The sequence below is a fragment of the Danio rerio genome, chromosome 4 (assembly GCF_052040795.2).
Source record: "Danio rerio strain M-AB ecotype USA chromosome 4, GRCz13ab, whole genome shotgun sequence".
Classification (NCBI taxonomy): Eukaryota; Metazoa; Chordata; class Actinopteri; order Cypriniformes; family Danionidae; genus Danio; species Danio rerio.
In genome coordinates, this window is record NC_141024.2 from 33,799,836 (window position 1) to 33,816,555 (window position 16,720).

Sequence of the window (16,720 nt, forward strand, 5' to 3'; positions counted from 1 at the left end):
ACACTGTGTTGATCCCAAGACTCCAGATTTGCATTACTTGTAATGTGTATTGCATATTGTAATGTGAGTGCGGACCGTCGGGGGAGACGGGAGGGGGGACAAGCATGCTTTGGCCCGGTTTGAGGCAACTGTACATAGTGTAAGTACGCCCTGAGATGGCCACTGTTTTGTAGTCAAGCACCATGGTTTCTGACTTGAGGTGCTGTTTATTTCCCTGCCATGTCACACTCTTTAAAATTTCTATTAACATTTCAATTAAAACATTGTTTACCAGCCGTGGCCACACTTCATTATCAATGTATAGTTTGTCTAAAGCAGGGATATATTCAGTCAGCGCAGTCACCCCTCCATAGTAAAAAAGCAACATTTTGTGTCTGTCGGTTTTGTTTACTTGCGGGAGTTTATTGGCATTTTCCCGCACGTGTATTCTGACTTATCAATAAGCAGTTTAGGAAATATGTTCAACAACATATGGCCAATGAGAGATGTGGATTTTGTCAGGTGACTGCATCTTGGTTCTTTTTTAACTGGCTCAGACCAAAGCTAGTGTGGTGTAAAAACGACCCAAAGATGGCAGAAAATGCATCTATGTATCATTTTGCCCTTAGTCCGGACCAAATGAACCGAATTATAGATGTGGAAGCACCCTAAATCCCTGTTGCCAACTAATTTCAACGAAAAGGCGATAAGCTCTGCCCGAAAAGTCGCTAGATTACACCATACGTTAATTTGCATATTACTGACGTCATCACGTTCTACCATTTCTGTTTGTTTAACAGCCTATGGTATTTATATTTGCACTACGCTTTGTGTAAGCATGTCAATTTAACTAAATGTATTGCTGTTTGAATACAGTATATCATTATAAATGTGTAGTGAATTTGCAGTAATCTCTCAGACGTAATAAACTTAGACAAGTTCTGAAACTCTTACTTAAAACATTTGTAATTGTGAACATGAAAAGAATAAACGGCTCTATTGCGCAACTTTATAAATATGCATGATATCTTCCAAGACCTGTTACAGTGTTCAGACGGCAGAGAGACGAAATTACATGTTGTGTTACCAAAACAAAAGTGTTGCTTTTATAATTTGCTGCAGTGAAGGTTTTGTTTTCATTTTCTAAGGAACATTTTTTTTTTACCCGCAAGCTTTTTTCATCTGGAAATGGTGAGATCTGGATTTGCTGGTCGTCTCCTCTTAATAAGGATGCGGCTCTAGTTGGTGTTGATTGTCCTGTCTCTACAGATTTGGTAGGTGAGCGACCAGTGATCTTTGTTTATTCAGATGGCAAAGTTAGTTCATACTGAACTAACTATTACACAGAGTGTAAACATGTTAGCACCACAATCAAACTTACCGTCGTGTAGGATTTTCAACGCATTTTATGACAGGAATAACACACATGGCTTTCTGACGCTACCTGCCAAGTGCATTTAAGTTTCCGGTAAATGTGGATTTTTTTTTTCTCTCATTCGCCGTGCGGTAACAAACATTGCATAAAAAATACATGCTTAGAGCAGTTCCTCAAATCAAATATCTCGTTTGTCACGAGGGGCATGAATGAAATTCCTTAATGAAAAAAGCCAAACTGCAGTTAAAGTCCACCATTTAATAATTTGTTAAATAATTTGATTACTGATGTCCATGTAAACACTGTCACTGTCTTTCTCCCGTGTGTGTTTTGCCTCTGTGAAAATTAGTGCGTGCCCAAACTGACACTACCATTTTTATGGATATTTTTAAATGCCCCCCTCTTTTGCTCCTCCGACACTCCGACAACCGGAAATACCGGCCGCTCCGCGGGGGCGCGGTTCTCAGGCGTTTTGCTCATACTTATGGACCACTAGCTGCAGCGGCTGCTGGTTTATAATAAACAGAACACACCACTCTCAATAACAGTTGAACATTTATTAATATTTTCACAAACATACAAATAGATTAACATACTTTTATCACACATAACCATGCTTTACTACGTTTAAAACAAAACCAACCAGTTGTACTATAACCATGGCTGAACTACTATGCAATAAAGATTTTAAAAACAAAGTCCATTGCAGCATTTATATTAAGACCATAGGGATATTTACAAGTACTTCAAAACATGTACACTAAGGGTGACTATAGTTTTACTACAGTAAAACCACAAATAACTTGTGTAAGCACATTTTATAATGCTTATAAGCGTTATATATAATTTCTTATATGGTGTTTAAGAAAATGTATGTTTTCCAAGATTATAATTTTAAAATATAATACCAGTCATGTGTTCAGTCTCTAAAAGACTTTATTCAGGGAGTTACAATAATAAAAGAGTACACAAACACAAAATAAATACCAAGCAGACAACATTTACAGTAGTAAATAAAAATCATACGTATTAAAATAGTTTTTTGATAAAATCGTATTGAAGTCTGTAGTCATGTGTACAATTTTTATAAATGGCATTCAACAATTTGAAATCTCCTCTAAACTAATAATACATCAATTATATAAAATAACAATACTTTCACAGAGATAGTTAATTTTTCAAGCAAACTCTAATGCACGACACAAAACAGATTTTGTCATTATATACATATATATATATATATATATATATATATATATATATATATATATATATATATACACATATATATATAAACTGTTTGTAGATTATGTACAATGTTCAAAGAAAACAGACAAAATAAAAAGAAATAACTTGTCATTTAGTTTTGTTTTATCTTGTGGAATGTTTTCTTCACATAAAAGGGTTTATATAGGTGGAATAAAAAGTGTGTCGCCGTTCTCTAAATTGTTCTTGTATGTTGTCTTTATCTTTAGTCTTCACAAGTGAGGCTGGACCCAAACCGGGACTGCAGTAGCCAAATCTAATCCTTGTAGTGGGAACCCTAAAATAAAATAAGAAACCAAAAGGAGAAAGATTAGCATTGCAGCAGTTCATATTACCTCAAACAATTATTATTTGTTTCATGACATACAACTGGAGTATGTGTTACGCTAGTCTCGCTTTTTTTTTGTCTGTCCCTCGGTCTCGCTGCACATGAAAAAGGTGATAGAGCTTTCTGTGTTGCGGCCTCAAGGCTCTTGAACAGTCTCCCTCTGAACATCGGGATTGCTACTTCATTGATTGCTTTCAAATTTAACTTAAGGACTTATTTTTACTCTCTTGCCTTTGAGTGACAAATGCATGTTATTTTTTATTTGTATTTTAATATTACTTTTAAACATACATTTTCTTGTATTTTTAATACTAGTTTTTTAATTTTATTGTGTAGTTTATTTAATATAAAGTACTTGGATCAACTACGGTTGTGTAAAATTGTGCTCTATAAATAAAGTTTGCCTTGGCTAGAGTAGCAAAAAAGCTTAACAAAAAAGACTTTTATTTTGGCGTGGCTGATGACGTCATCAGGCGGCGCCGCTACAGCGTGGTGATTCAACTGGAGAAAGGTTTGCTTTAAAAGTTTTACAGATATAACCCGATTTAAAGTTCTAAAGTTTTAGGTTTTTTATATATGGTGCTAAATTATGTTCCTGCTGTTGGAAATATTATTTTAACCTTTTATACAACGTAGTACTATTTTATTCTCAATAATCAAGGGCTATTGTTTGAATAATGGAACAGAAAAGTGTGTAATAAGTGTTTTGATGAAACGTTTTACCCGATTTCTTTTTGTTAATTACGCTCGTTAAAATAAACTGTTGAAGAGAAGTTATTTTGCTTCATTGTTTTATTTATTTTAAACAGGACATTTTTATTGTTTTGTTCATTTTAAACAGGATAAAGTGTCCAAACACAGAGAAAAACTCCTGCTGAAGCGACTGATCTCCACACTATTATAAAGATGGCGTTTATTAAAGTGGAGAGTGAAGATGTGAAGATTGAAGAAACATTCACAGTCAAACAGGAAGATCTGCAGGAACAAACAGGTTGGTTTTCATTCTCAAACACCAACTCAGTCATTTGATTCTCATTCAGATATATCTTAATAATAAAAATACTAAATTAAATCCATCTTGCAGCCCTGAGTGTGCTGCCTAGTTCTCCTAAACGCACATAAGCACTCATTGAAAGACAGGAATGAGTTTCTTTCTTGTTACTTTTTCTCGTGTCTTTTGTCATTATTTTTATGTATTATTAGTCTCCCATTTTCTCTACTTTCTTAAGGTTATTGCTTTTCTTGTTCTCCTGCTGTTTGTGAAGCATCCTTGAGCACCGGCGCTTTATAAAATAAATTTAAAAGGTTTAACTGAGCTGACAATATTTGACTGACAGTGTTCTCATAAAAGATATCTGCTATTACAGTGATAGTGTTGGCTTAGTACTTTCCATTTGCATACGTCAAGTCGATCACAATTCCCTTTTTTCATCAACTTCTTTATGAGTTTAAACTTATTTGTAGTTGTTGTTACTAGGTCTTACAGATAGTGTCTGAGTTAGAACTACATCATTATTATACTAACTAATTACCAGGGCTATTGTGTTTAAACAGGGTTTCCACGGCGTCATAAAATGTCTTAAGATCCAAAATCAAACAAAATTTCAAATCTTTCGCTACAAATATCTAAAATACATATAAAGAATTATTATTTATTTATTCTTGTAATATATATAATAAATTTTTTCATTTATTTTTTAATGGGGCAAATAAAAATCTTTTCCATCTGGACCATTTGAAAAATTATTTAGCTTTAGCCCTTTATGGGTCTAAAATTTCATTCATAATAGTCTTAAAAATTTCATTAAAAAAATTTGCAGAAACCCTGGTTTACAGTTTGTCAAATGATGTGGACGCCCCAATATTAAATAAGCTGAATGAAATGGACACTACAATAATTGTTATAAAACATTGTACAGTATTCTAAGCTATAATATGTTGCTGTGGGATGACGTGAGACAAAACAAACTAATTATAGTGGAACAATAATGTTTGGCATTGCACTGACTGCAACTGGCCAACAAACTAGTCTAAAAATGACTTTTTCTGCTTAAGAAATGGATTACAGCATGCTGATGATATGCAAACATTAGAGTGTAAAGTTCGTCAGTATTGACCAAATTCTTCATGTACCAGCAGGCGTCGCCATTGGAATCTTTTTGCTTGAGACTTTTTTTTAAAGAATTTATTTTTAGATCCTTAAAACAGGGTTATTCTGCTTAGGTATGCTTAGGTAACCATTTTCAAGGTACACCACAGTACAACAGTATATGTAAGGTTTTTTTTTTACATTTTGTTATAAGTTTTTCAGGACAACAGTATCTGCAGCAAAAAAAGATATCCATAGATGCCATTTTAAATGGTAAAGAAATCTGTGTTTCTGAAACGAATGATTCATTTGAATGATTCAGCCTGACATGTTTACTGCTCCATAATACTTTCTCCCCGGTTTCACAAACAAGGTTTAAGGCTAATCAAGATTAAATTGTATGTTTGAGCGGTCTCAACTCAAAATAACTTTCTGTGAGATAAAATACATGAGTTTATTTTTTTTCTCCAGGTGCACACCAGTAATATATTTTACTAAGGCCATTTTTATAAATTTGGCTTAAATAGCCTAATTTAACTAAAAACTAGTCCCAGCTTAATCTAAGCCCTGTTTGTGAAACTGAGCCTCAAAGTTTCTCAAAAGAAAATATATTTTGTTCAAAGGGAAAAAGTTCTTGTTTTTTTTTACCCAGACATTAAAAATAATATATTTTAGAGCAGTAATCACAATACAGTGAAACCGTGATCTTTTTATCCAAGCTTATCATACAGTCAGAATCTTATACTGGCCCATGCCTAATGCTGCTTGATGTTGCAAAGTCATATTTTCTCATTTTATTATTTTTCTTTGTATGAATAGTCATGAACACATTTGTTTGTAGAGCAAGTAGCCATTTATTATTCCAGGTCATTTCTCCAATAGGCAACTAAATTGGAGGTTCTAAAACAATAGCATATAAGATCAGGTCACTACTATGGCCCCATTTACACTAATGCGTTCGCATTCATCAAATTTGCTTAAACCATGTGTTCTTAAGTATGGCTGTATTTCACAAGGATTCTGACAAAGCAACGTGAAGTAGGCACTGTACAAAATTTGCACTTGAGGAGGAAACACATCAAACTTAATAAATCATTTGAGCGCACATGGAATCATCTTTAAGGCAGACCAATGCAGATGTCTTGGACAGCTCGCGACATTATCTGGCACTTTCACTGAGTACATTTATATGGACACCAATACTCCCATTTTAATATGATTGATACTCTTATTAAGAGTCTACCTTGTAAACAGTTGTTTTTAAAAAAAAATTTATTACCTTAAAGGAACACCGAGTCACGAAATGAGGAGGTTTTTCTTTCCGTTCGGTATGGGGTATCAAAATTCTATTACAGCAAAAGTCTAAAGATTAAAAATTAAACGCACTAAATTAGATGTAATGCTGGAAAGCCTGGTAATGCAGCATTAATTTTTTTCATTAATTATTTTATACTGAAACGTTCCTTCTAAAAGTGCTTCCTTGGTCTTATGCATATTTCTTTGCATGACTACAACAGGAAGTATAACAGCAACTGCGTTCATTTTTTAAAAACATTTTATATATATATCAAATTAATTGCATGAGTTAACCCTCTAATTTTGACAGCACTTTAAATAAACAAATGTTTTCAAAGGGCAACAAATGTTTTTTAAAGCAGCAATTTGCAGCAGTTTCGAGAGCAAATAACAAATCCCACTGCTTGTGTGTGCACGGCTCTTTGTGGCCATTATTTTAAACTTACTGTGCTGACGTTAAGTACATTTTGAATGTTACAGTAAACCTCCAATGCATTAAGACTTTTCCTTGCAAGCTACAATTTGCAGTGAGTGTGTATTCTCTCTCTTGCGCACAAGCAAATATTTCAATGTATTGTGACAAATATTTAACTTAACGTTAATAGGCCTAAATAATGACCTATATTTTAAAATCTGCAGTTTCCTGTCAGCCCTCTTTCTTGCTTTGTTTCAAGCCATACTTTTTGATTGTTTAAATTATTATATATTTGAACTTATATTTGAATCAAATGCTATGCCCTCGCTGTGAACATTGTGGTGTCTTGTTTCATCGTAGTTGCCAAGGTAGCATACAACATAATCATAATGATGCATCTGTGCTCGACCTTCAGGGTTTCATGACGGTAACGTGCACGAGTAGTTATCTAGATTATTTCAGCTGAACTCAGATTAGTTACATCAAATGATCTTCAACTTACTGTTATGGAACCAATTAAAGTGTGGACATTTAGTTCGGCTCACTAAAGTCAAGTTTTTGACTTTAATCCTCGCTTTTTTAAACCACTTTTATGAAACAGCCCCTAGGGGTTATAAAATAATCCTGGGTGTTCATTAACAGACGTTTCACAGTGGTAAACATCGGGGTAACGCTTTTATTTGTATATTTACATTGTCACTGTTCCCGATTAGACAAACAGCAGGTAACCTTTTTAAATGGCATTTCTGCATCTTGTCGAGTATATAAAATGTCACCATATAGGTCTTCAGCTAAGCCTTCGGACATGCACAAAGGCAAAAAAACTGAGACAAAAGTACAAATGAATGAAAACAAGTAGCAAAGTATGTCATCTTGCCATATTCTCATCACTACAGTTAAAAGCAAATGTGGCATTAAGCATTTGCATAAGTTCATTCATTCATTTCCCTTTAGCTTAGTCTCTTTATTCATTAGGGGTCACCACAGCGGAATGAACCACCAACTTATCCAGCATATGTTTTAAACAGCGGATGCCCTTCCAGCTGCAACCCAGTAGAGGGAAACATTTGCATAAGTTATATACAATAATGCAAACTTACAAATATAAGCTCAATTATCCGTAATTGCTATGAACATGCAGGATTTGTCTCAACCAGGTCTTCCAAGCATGTTAAAAATGTTGAGTGGAAGATACACATGAGGGAACACAACAGGAGTAATCTAGACCGAGTGCATTTGATCATTTGCATTTAAAGCCACAGGCACAAAAAGAGCTTGGTTTATCTCTGACCCCCAAAATGAAATATTCTGCAAGGTATATGATCTGATTTTGAGCTGAAACCCCAGACCCATCCTGGAAACATTAAAGACTTACTTTACATCCTGTAAGAAAAGGTTCATAATAGGAAACCTTTAAAGGGATAGTTTACGCAGAAATGAAAATAGCCTCACCATTTACTCTCCCTCGTGTGGCTTTAAATCTTTGAGTTTCTTGATTCTGCTGAACACAAAAGAAGATATTGTGAAAAAATGCTGGCTTACTTTGTGTTCCAGAAGAAAGGAAATATTTAAAACCACATGATGCAGAGTAAATGGTGAGGTCATTTTAATTTTCGGTTGAAACATCCATTTCATGCTTGTCGCTTTGTGCCTTCATACTAAAGTTGTTTTTTTTTTTTTTTTTTTTTTTTTAGACCTGATGGTGCTGAAAGCAGAGACTCAACAATGGAATAAAATGGAAGAGCAACACCAAGAAATAACAGCTGATGAAAAACCCCAACTGACTGTAAAGACTTCATCACTCGGAAGACCTCGGAAATCCAAAACTGAGTGTAATTTCAGCAGTAAACAGTGTAGAAAGAGTTTCAGTCAAAAGCTTAACCTTGGTGATCACATGAAAGTTCACACTAGGGAGAAACCTTACACCTGCGAACAGTGTGGAAAGAGTTTTGGTAAAAAGAGAAGCTTCAAGACCCACATGAGAATTCACACTGGAGAGAGGCCGTACACATGCCAACAGTGTGGAAAGAGTTTTAAGCTAAGTGGCACCCTTAAAGGCCACATGAGAATACACACCGGAGAGAGGCCGTACACATGCCAACAATGTGGAAAGAGTTTTAAGCAAAGTGCCACACTTAAAGGCCACATGAGAAGTCACACTGGAGAGAGGCCGTACACATGCCAACAGTGTGGACAAAGCTTCTATTATGCAGCAAACTTTGCAGCGCACAAGAGAATTCACACTGGAGAAAAGCCCTACACATGCCAACAGTGTGGAAAGAGTTTTAAGCAAAGTGGCACCCTTAAAGGCCACATGAGAATTCACAATGGAGGAAAAACACTGTGTGGGAAAAGTTTTGCTCAAAAACAAAAGCTTGACACCCACATGACGATCCACACTGGAGAGAAACCTTACACATGCACAGAGTGTGGTAAAAGTTTCACATGTAAAAGCTCACTCATTAACCACATGAAAACTCACACCAGAGAGAAGCTGTTTGCATGTAATCAGTGTGGAAAGAGCTTCACATGTAAAGCTAACCTCATGAACCACATGGATGGTCACTCTGGAATCATAGTGTTCATATGTGATCTGTGTGGAAAGAGTCTCACACGCAAAGACTACATTAAGCAACACATGAAGACTCACTCAAGAGAGGATCGTTTTAGATGCAGTGAGTGTGGAAAGAGCTTTAAACAAAAAATAAACCTCAGCGCTCACATGAAGCTTCACAATGCAGAGCAGAGTCCTCAACATTGAGACCTTGTCCACACAAACACGAGTATATTCAAAACGGCAGCTTTTTAATGTAGTTTGTTTGTTCATTGACATGAAGTTTATTTATAAACTACTTTCGAGAGGATCACATGCTTATTATTGTTCACGACTGGTCCAGCATTAGCTAAAACATGATTCACCAATCAGATGATTCCTGACTCCCTATAAATGACAAGAGATTCTTACCTCTGTTATCTTCGTCGTTATCTTTTAGACTCCCTAAAGCCCTGTTCAGACTACACAATGCCATTTGTCAGTTACGACAGATGAGATTTGTTTCAGATTATGAGATTTTGACTTGATCAAATCTTGATGTGTTGTGGGTAACAAATTAAGACTTTGGTTTCAAAACACTACACATTTATTTTGATGGACTAATCTCAGAAAAGAAAGAAGTTTTCTTCATGAAGACAATTGAACTTTCTATAGACAACTGCTCGCCTTTAAATATACGTTCATGTGAAAACTCCAACATTACTACAAATAAATCGTTGTATGGGAAACCCAGTGTCTCTATTGTGAATGAGAACATCAGTGATTTGTTTGCTTACATGCTAATTTCAGTACTCAAATGCAATCTAAATGTATTTACGTGCATTTTTTTAGTTTTTTAAGGGATAAAACAAAAAAGTTTCATCTTATTAAAAAAATATCAGGCCGAATATTCCCAGAATTCTGATAAGTAGCCCAAACTGTGAACAAATGTAAATTTTAACTACTGCTCACATGTCCACGCAGATCCACTGATGAGCGTTTACACAACACACGGTCAAAACAAATGCAGAATCAAAACTTTTAAAAATCCTGAATCAATATTGGAGTTAGTTTTGCATGCTGGAGGAAGGACGACACCATGGCTGAAGTACAAGTTATGTGACTATTTACAGTTTCATAAGGGACCTTTTACAGCATCGATAATGTAGATTTTTATTTAGTTTAACAACAAAACATCAGTAAAAAGCGCTATTCCGCTTAGCCTGCTTTACCTAGCTGAAGTTGTTTTTTTATTTACATTGCTTTATTTTTGAACAATGACAACCTGTGTGGTCCCTATAATGTTCACCATAGGCAAAACAATAAGCATACAGTAGCGGCTTTAGGACAAAGTGTTTGAGAGAGTGAGTCAGATGAGAGACTGATGACAAGTTTTGCTTGCTAACTACATGACTGAAAACATTCATTTATTCATTTTCTTGTCGGCTTAGTCCCTTTATTAATCCAGGGTCGCCACAGCGGAATGAACCACCAACTTATCCAGTAAGGTTTTTACAAAGCTACAACCACAAATACATCAAATAACCTGGTTATTTTGACTCTCGGCTTCATCTGTCTCATCATGTCTGTCTCTTTACTGTTTATCCGAACATTACGCAGTAAAAGTAGACATGCATGTAGGAACGATGGGTTGGGAGAACCAGCTCATTTGCATATTAAGGCAATAAAAAAGACGCTGGAATGTCATCTTACTCTAGAATGTTTATCTTCAGCAGGGTGTAATACATAATTTGAGGGGTATTTTGAGCTGAAACTTTAGACAATCTGGAAACCACAAAAGATAAATCTTACATCTTGTAAAAAGAGTAAAATATGTGCCTGTCAAGAGTAGTTGGTGGTTTTTAAGATCATTCAGAATGAGTAAAGAAATCATTGATAAACAATTTAATTGAACATTTATACATCTTATTTTTCAGTCATATTGTAATAACTGCATACTAATGTCTATTAATGCAAAAATATTTCTTAAATGATGAATTAAATATTTGCTAATGCTTAACTATTCATAGTGTACAGTTATAAAGTACTACCGATTTAGTTTTTTATTGATGAACAATTGATGATGATTTGTACCTAAAAGGCTGCTGCCAATACCTTTTTTAGGCTGATACAATAATTGCCTTCATTCAGGCAGGCTTCTGTCACTGCTTCTGTCAGGCAGGCTTCCGTCCCTTTTGGTTTGCTTAGGAAATGGTCACAAGCAGATTCCCCATTCTCATCTTCTTCGATATCCATTCAATGCATTTGATCTAAAATCATACCATGTTTATATATTTGGTAGCTATTCTCTTTTTGGGGATGGTATTTCAACAATTTTCACAGACCTTCAATTTGAATGCCATCAAGTGACTTTCCCTGGAGGATTCCAAGACAGCCTTTGTCCACTGCAAAGATCAGCTTGGAAATTCTTGCGAGCTGAACTGTTGCTTCAGTGAGTCTGTAGTGATCACGGTCGACACATATATCATGTCCCAGGATGTCAGCTACCTGATCAAGTTCATTGTGTATAAGATTTAATATTTGTGACAGGGTTGCGATGTGTTTCCTTAGCTGTGTTGAGCGCAGATATTCTGTTTTTTCATAATTTGTGTCTCAACCAGTCTTGACCATAGTAGTGTGTGAAACATTTTGGCCTGGGGAAGAGATAGACATTTGTTTTCTCTACACCACATTGCATTCTGTTGTTAATTAGCTGGTTCAAGGATTAAACCATGTCGGGTGTTAGAAGAACAGCAACTTTTTGTTCAAACTTGCCTCGGATTTCAATATGTGAAAAGTGTTCGCAGAGCTTTTTTTTTCTCTGTGAGTAAAGTTCTCTAAACGCATTTTGGACACCTCCCCCGCACGCCATCAATTAAAAACTATTATCTGCCATAGTGGCTTGCGCAAGATCAGCATATTTTTTTACGGAGATGACTTCTGGCTCAGTTTGTCAGAGGTAACTGTTGCAGCCTGTTCCAGGGGAGAGTGAAGAAGCTGTACGTCTTGTGTGAAGGGTAAAGCTGATGGTCTGTTGAACTTTTTTCTCACTCTGGCCCCGTTTACACTAGTGCGTTTTAGTTTGAAAACGCATAAGTTTAGCTACGGTTACGCCATCCGTCCACACTACGCCGGAGTTCTCGAGCGCCGAAAACGGAGCTTTTTGAAAACGCTGGAGAGGCCGTTTTCATTCTGAAACGCTGCTGCTCCGTCTCAGTGTGGATGGGGAAAGACGGATACATCTGAAAACGGAGGCGGGGCTGCAAACGTTCGCCTATCTGATTGGGGCTTTTCCTGAATATTAAGTAGCCTAACACACACAGTTCAGTCTCGCATCCTCTTCTTGTAAGTTAAGACTTCGCAAGGTTTATCAAGGCTGCAGTCTCCCCCTTCTCAGTTTGATATGGAAAACATACCGAGGACACGGGTAAATCTTCAAAGGGAACAGTGTACTTTATAACTTCATTCACATCACCTTGGCTACGTTGTTTCACTTTCTCAACAATAAAATGTAAACATGATTTAAGGAACTGCCTATTTTCTTTTTAATATTAGCAACTTAACAGACAGCAGAAATGTTGAGGCGCCGTGCTGCATATATAAGCGTCATCTTCACTGTGTGGATATTTATAACAAAACGGAGCCGATAACAACTGCCTCCTTTCAATTTCAGTGAAAATACGAAACATACCCTCTCTTTTACTGAATATAAGTTTTAATAATTGACAATTATAAAAGTATAACATATAATAAGTTTATACATTGTAGGAAATAAAGGCAAGCGATCAGTCAATGTACTTGGATTAATCATTAACTTATCTTTGCACTTAACCAAAACATGTTACCCGTGAACAAGTAACTTAATAGATTCCAATGACCAAAGTCAGGGAATATGTCGTTAGATAAAGACAACAACATGAATGAAATATCACGTTTAGCAAATATAGTGAGATTAGATCCAGCGGGAGATGCGTGATGAGCAGTCCGACAAGCAGAGATCTCATCTGGGTAGAATGCTGGAGCGCCTGCCCGAAAGTGTGTGTATGGTCACGTGATGTGCGTTTTCAGCGTTTTGGTGTGGACGGAGAGCAGTTCAGAAACGCTTGGTAAAACGCGAGTGTGGACGCGGATCGTTTTCATTCTACAACGCCGTTTTAAAACTAAAACGCACTAGTGTAAACGGGGCCTATGTGTGTTTAAGGTGAAGTGTGAAACAAGTCTAGAAGCATTTAGAGACCGTTGATTTGATCAAGTCCACATTTTCTGTCATCAGAGCCCTGCAGTGAATGATAGCTGCAATTTTCCGCAAAGAATGCCCTATTTTGAGCGCTAGACTTGGTGCTGTGTAGGTGTGATTTTCTTCGTCAAAATCAGACACTTTTTTTCCAGCTTTACAACTTAGTGAAAATTTGCTGGCTTTACAGTTTCTTCAATGATGATATGAAGTCAGTACGTAAAGCCAACAAGACACGTACAATGTCATTACGGACAACTGACTTATCCTGCCTAATGGGGTCCAGAAGCTTCCAAACACACTAACAGAAATTTTCAGAGAACACAGACTCCGCAGCTTATAAGCTCAAGCCTTTGCCCCTTGTAGGCTCGCCTGAGGTTCTTTTTGGCATCTGCGAGTGTGTCGCCACAACTTTTTGTGGGAAAATATCCCTTTGCAATAGATGCAGTGAATAAATTTTGACTGCTTAGAATTTTGACTGATTTTAATTTGACTTAATTTGCCCTGTTCCACTTTTTATTGTGCTCAAAGTTACCACGATTCTGTTACATTGAAATGTTGTACGACATTCTGTATAATAATAATAATATTAACAACATCAAACAAAATAACAGAAGAAGCAAAAGTTATTCTTCAACTGGAAAACAGAATTATGGATGCAGAGCAATACAAATGAAGATGGTGTCTATGTCTGTACAGGAAATGGAGAATAAAATGTAAGGTAATAAAGATATGTAAAGAAATGATGCCTGAGATGGCGGCTAGGATGAATGGAGTGGTGGATGTAGCTCACAGGCTGGGCAGACCTGTGCCTGGTCGAGCAAGAGCTATAATCATCCTTTTTGCTCTGCGACGGATGCGAGATCAATCGAAAGAGGATAAAGCGGTCCATGCATTGCTGTGGCCCCATGTACGGAAAGCACGCAACAAAGGGAAAAAGGCATACTTCTTTGGTGCTAAAGTGTACATTGAAGGAAAATAAATTATCCCAGAGAAAATGGATACCACTTAAAAAGTGCCTACAATACAAATAAGGATGACAGATTAGAACTTATTTATTTATTTTTTTTATTATTATTACTTGATGGCTACTTGTCTATGTTTGTGCTATCCACAGGAAGAGAAAAGCAAAGCTACCTTTATTTTGTTCATTGATTCTTCCTTTCTCTCTGATAGGACTTTGTTAAGATTGTTTTTTCTTTTTAAGATGTTAAAGTTCTCTTCTGTGAATGCCAGAGGTTTAGGAAATTTGGTAAAAAAAAAAAAAAAAAAAAGCCTTTTTCCTTTCTTGCAAACAACTAAAAAAGGATTTATTTTTAAACTTAAGAATTAAGTAAATGTTACTAAAGTAGATTCAGGTAATTTGTTAAAGTAATTTCAAAAATGAAGTTGATTATTAAATTATTTAATTTAATTATTTGTATTTACCTAATTGTTTTGTAACATTTACAAGTGAAATAATTAAAATTTACTGAACTATTAGACCCCAACTAGAACTAACTAGACCCCAACAACTGAGCTAACTATAGGCCTATTTCAAATCTTCCATTTATGTCTAAGATACTAGAAAAAGTTGTTTCCACTCAATTATGCTCTTATCTGCAGACGAACAATATTTTTGAAGTGTTTCAGTCAGGTTTCAGGGCTCACCACAGTACAGAAACCGCCTTAGTGAAAATAACCAATGATTTACTCTTAGCTGCTGACCGAGGGTGCGTCTCGCTATTAGTTTTACTCGATCTTAGTGCGGCATTTGATACCATTGACCATAATATCCTCATAAATCGCTTAAAGTCTACAGGTGTCCAGGGACAGGCTCTACAATGGTTTAAGTCATACTTAACTGACCGCTACCAGTTTGTGAATCTTAATGGACAGCCTTCACAAATCTGCCCAGTAAAGTATGGGGTGCCTCAAGGATCAGTTTTAGGCCCTTTACTGTTTACAATTTACATGCTACCTCTGGGAGACATTATTAGAAGACATGGGATCAGCTTTCACTGCTATGCAGATGATACTCAATTATATATTTCAACTAAACCTGACGAGACGTCTGAACTTTCTAAACTAACTGAGTGTATCAAAGACATCAAAGACTGGATGACCAACAATTTTCTTCTCTTAAACTCAGACAAAACAGAATTATTACTTATTGGGCCTAAATCTTGCACACAGCAGATCTCGCAACTCAATTTACAATTAGAGGGATACAAAGTTAGCTTTAGCTCTACTATAAAAGATTTGGGTGTCATATTAGACAGCAATCTAACTTTTAAAAACCATATATCCCATGTCACAAAAACTGCCTTCTTTCATCTGAGAAATATCGCTAATTTACGAAATATGCTATCCATCTCAGATGCAGAGAAGCTAGTCCATGCTTTTATGACTTCGAGACTGGATTACTGTAATGCTCTATTTGCTGGCTGCCCGCATCCTCTATTAACAAACTTCAATTAGTTCAAAATGCAGCAGCCAGAGTTCTGACCAGGTCTAAAAAATATGATCATATAACCCCAATTTTATCCTCCTTACACTGGCTGCCTGTTAAGTTTCGTATTGAATTTAAAATATTACTTCTCACCTATAAAGCTCTAAATAATCTAGCTCCTGTTTATCTAACCAACCTTCTGTCTCGCTACGAACCAACTCGCTCTTTAAGATCTCAAAATCCAGGGCTTCTGGTAGTACCTAGAATAGCAAAATCAAGTAAAGGAGGTCGAGCCTTCTCTTTCATGGCTCCTACACTCTGGAATAGCCTTCCTGATAACGTCCGAGGCTCAGACACACTCTCCCAGTTCAAAACTAGATTAAAGACCTATCTGTTTAGTAAAGCATACACTCAATGCATCACCTAGCGGGTTCCACACTGGCTTCTGCATCTTGCTTATACACTATGAACAGCAGCTATGCTAATTATTCTCTTTATTCTCTATTTTCACCTGGGGATACTCATCCCGAGGTCCTCAGATTAGGCGGAGTCACTGATTGGATCCAAGACCAGCGACGTGATGATCCCAAGGATTCCATATCTGGGACCAGGCCATATCCTGAGCTGCTGCTGCGCTGATGGTCGTGGGGAGTGGAGAACATGTGTCTGATTCCAGCGACGCTCCAGGGACAGACGAGTCTTCATTGAGGCCATCTTCCAGCATAAACCACGGCGAATGAAGTTCTGCACAAGACTTTTGGCCAGCGGAGAAAT

At 36.4% G+C, this 16,720-nt stretch overlaps 2 protein-coding genes across 4 annotated transcripts in view; both read left to right on the top strand.

Moving 5' to 3' along the window:
- Positions 1-16,720, top strand: part of LOC137489472 (uncharacterized) — a 204,240-nt gene that overhangs the window by 93,461 nt on the left and 94,059 nt on the right. The window lies entirely within an intron of this gene.
- Positions 3,404-10,030, top strand: LOC147844810 (uncharacterized). Its single transcript, XM_087249038.1, has 3 exons — positions 3,404-3,459; positions 3,790-3,939; positions 8,443-10,030. Exons 2-3 carry the CDS (start codon positions 3,855-3,857, stop codon positions 9,507-9,509), a joined length of 1,152 nt encoding a protein of 383 aa, XP_087105164.1. The 5' UTR covers positions 3,404-3,459; positions 3,790-3,854; the 3' UTR covers positions 9,510-10,030.

What these genes read in the sequence shown, in the direction of transcription:
- LOC147844810 (XM_087249038.1), top strand. Translation starts at nt 3,855, where the DNA reads ATGGCGTTTATTAAAGTGGAGAGTGAAGATGTGAAGATTGAAGAAACA. An exon ending in AGATCTGCAGGAACAAACAG is followed by an intron (nt 3,940 to 8,442) that starts GTTGGTTTTCAT and finishes TTTTTTTTTTAG; the next exon opens with ACCTGATGGTGCTGAAAGCA.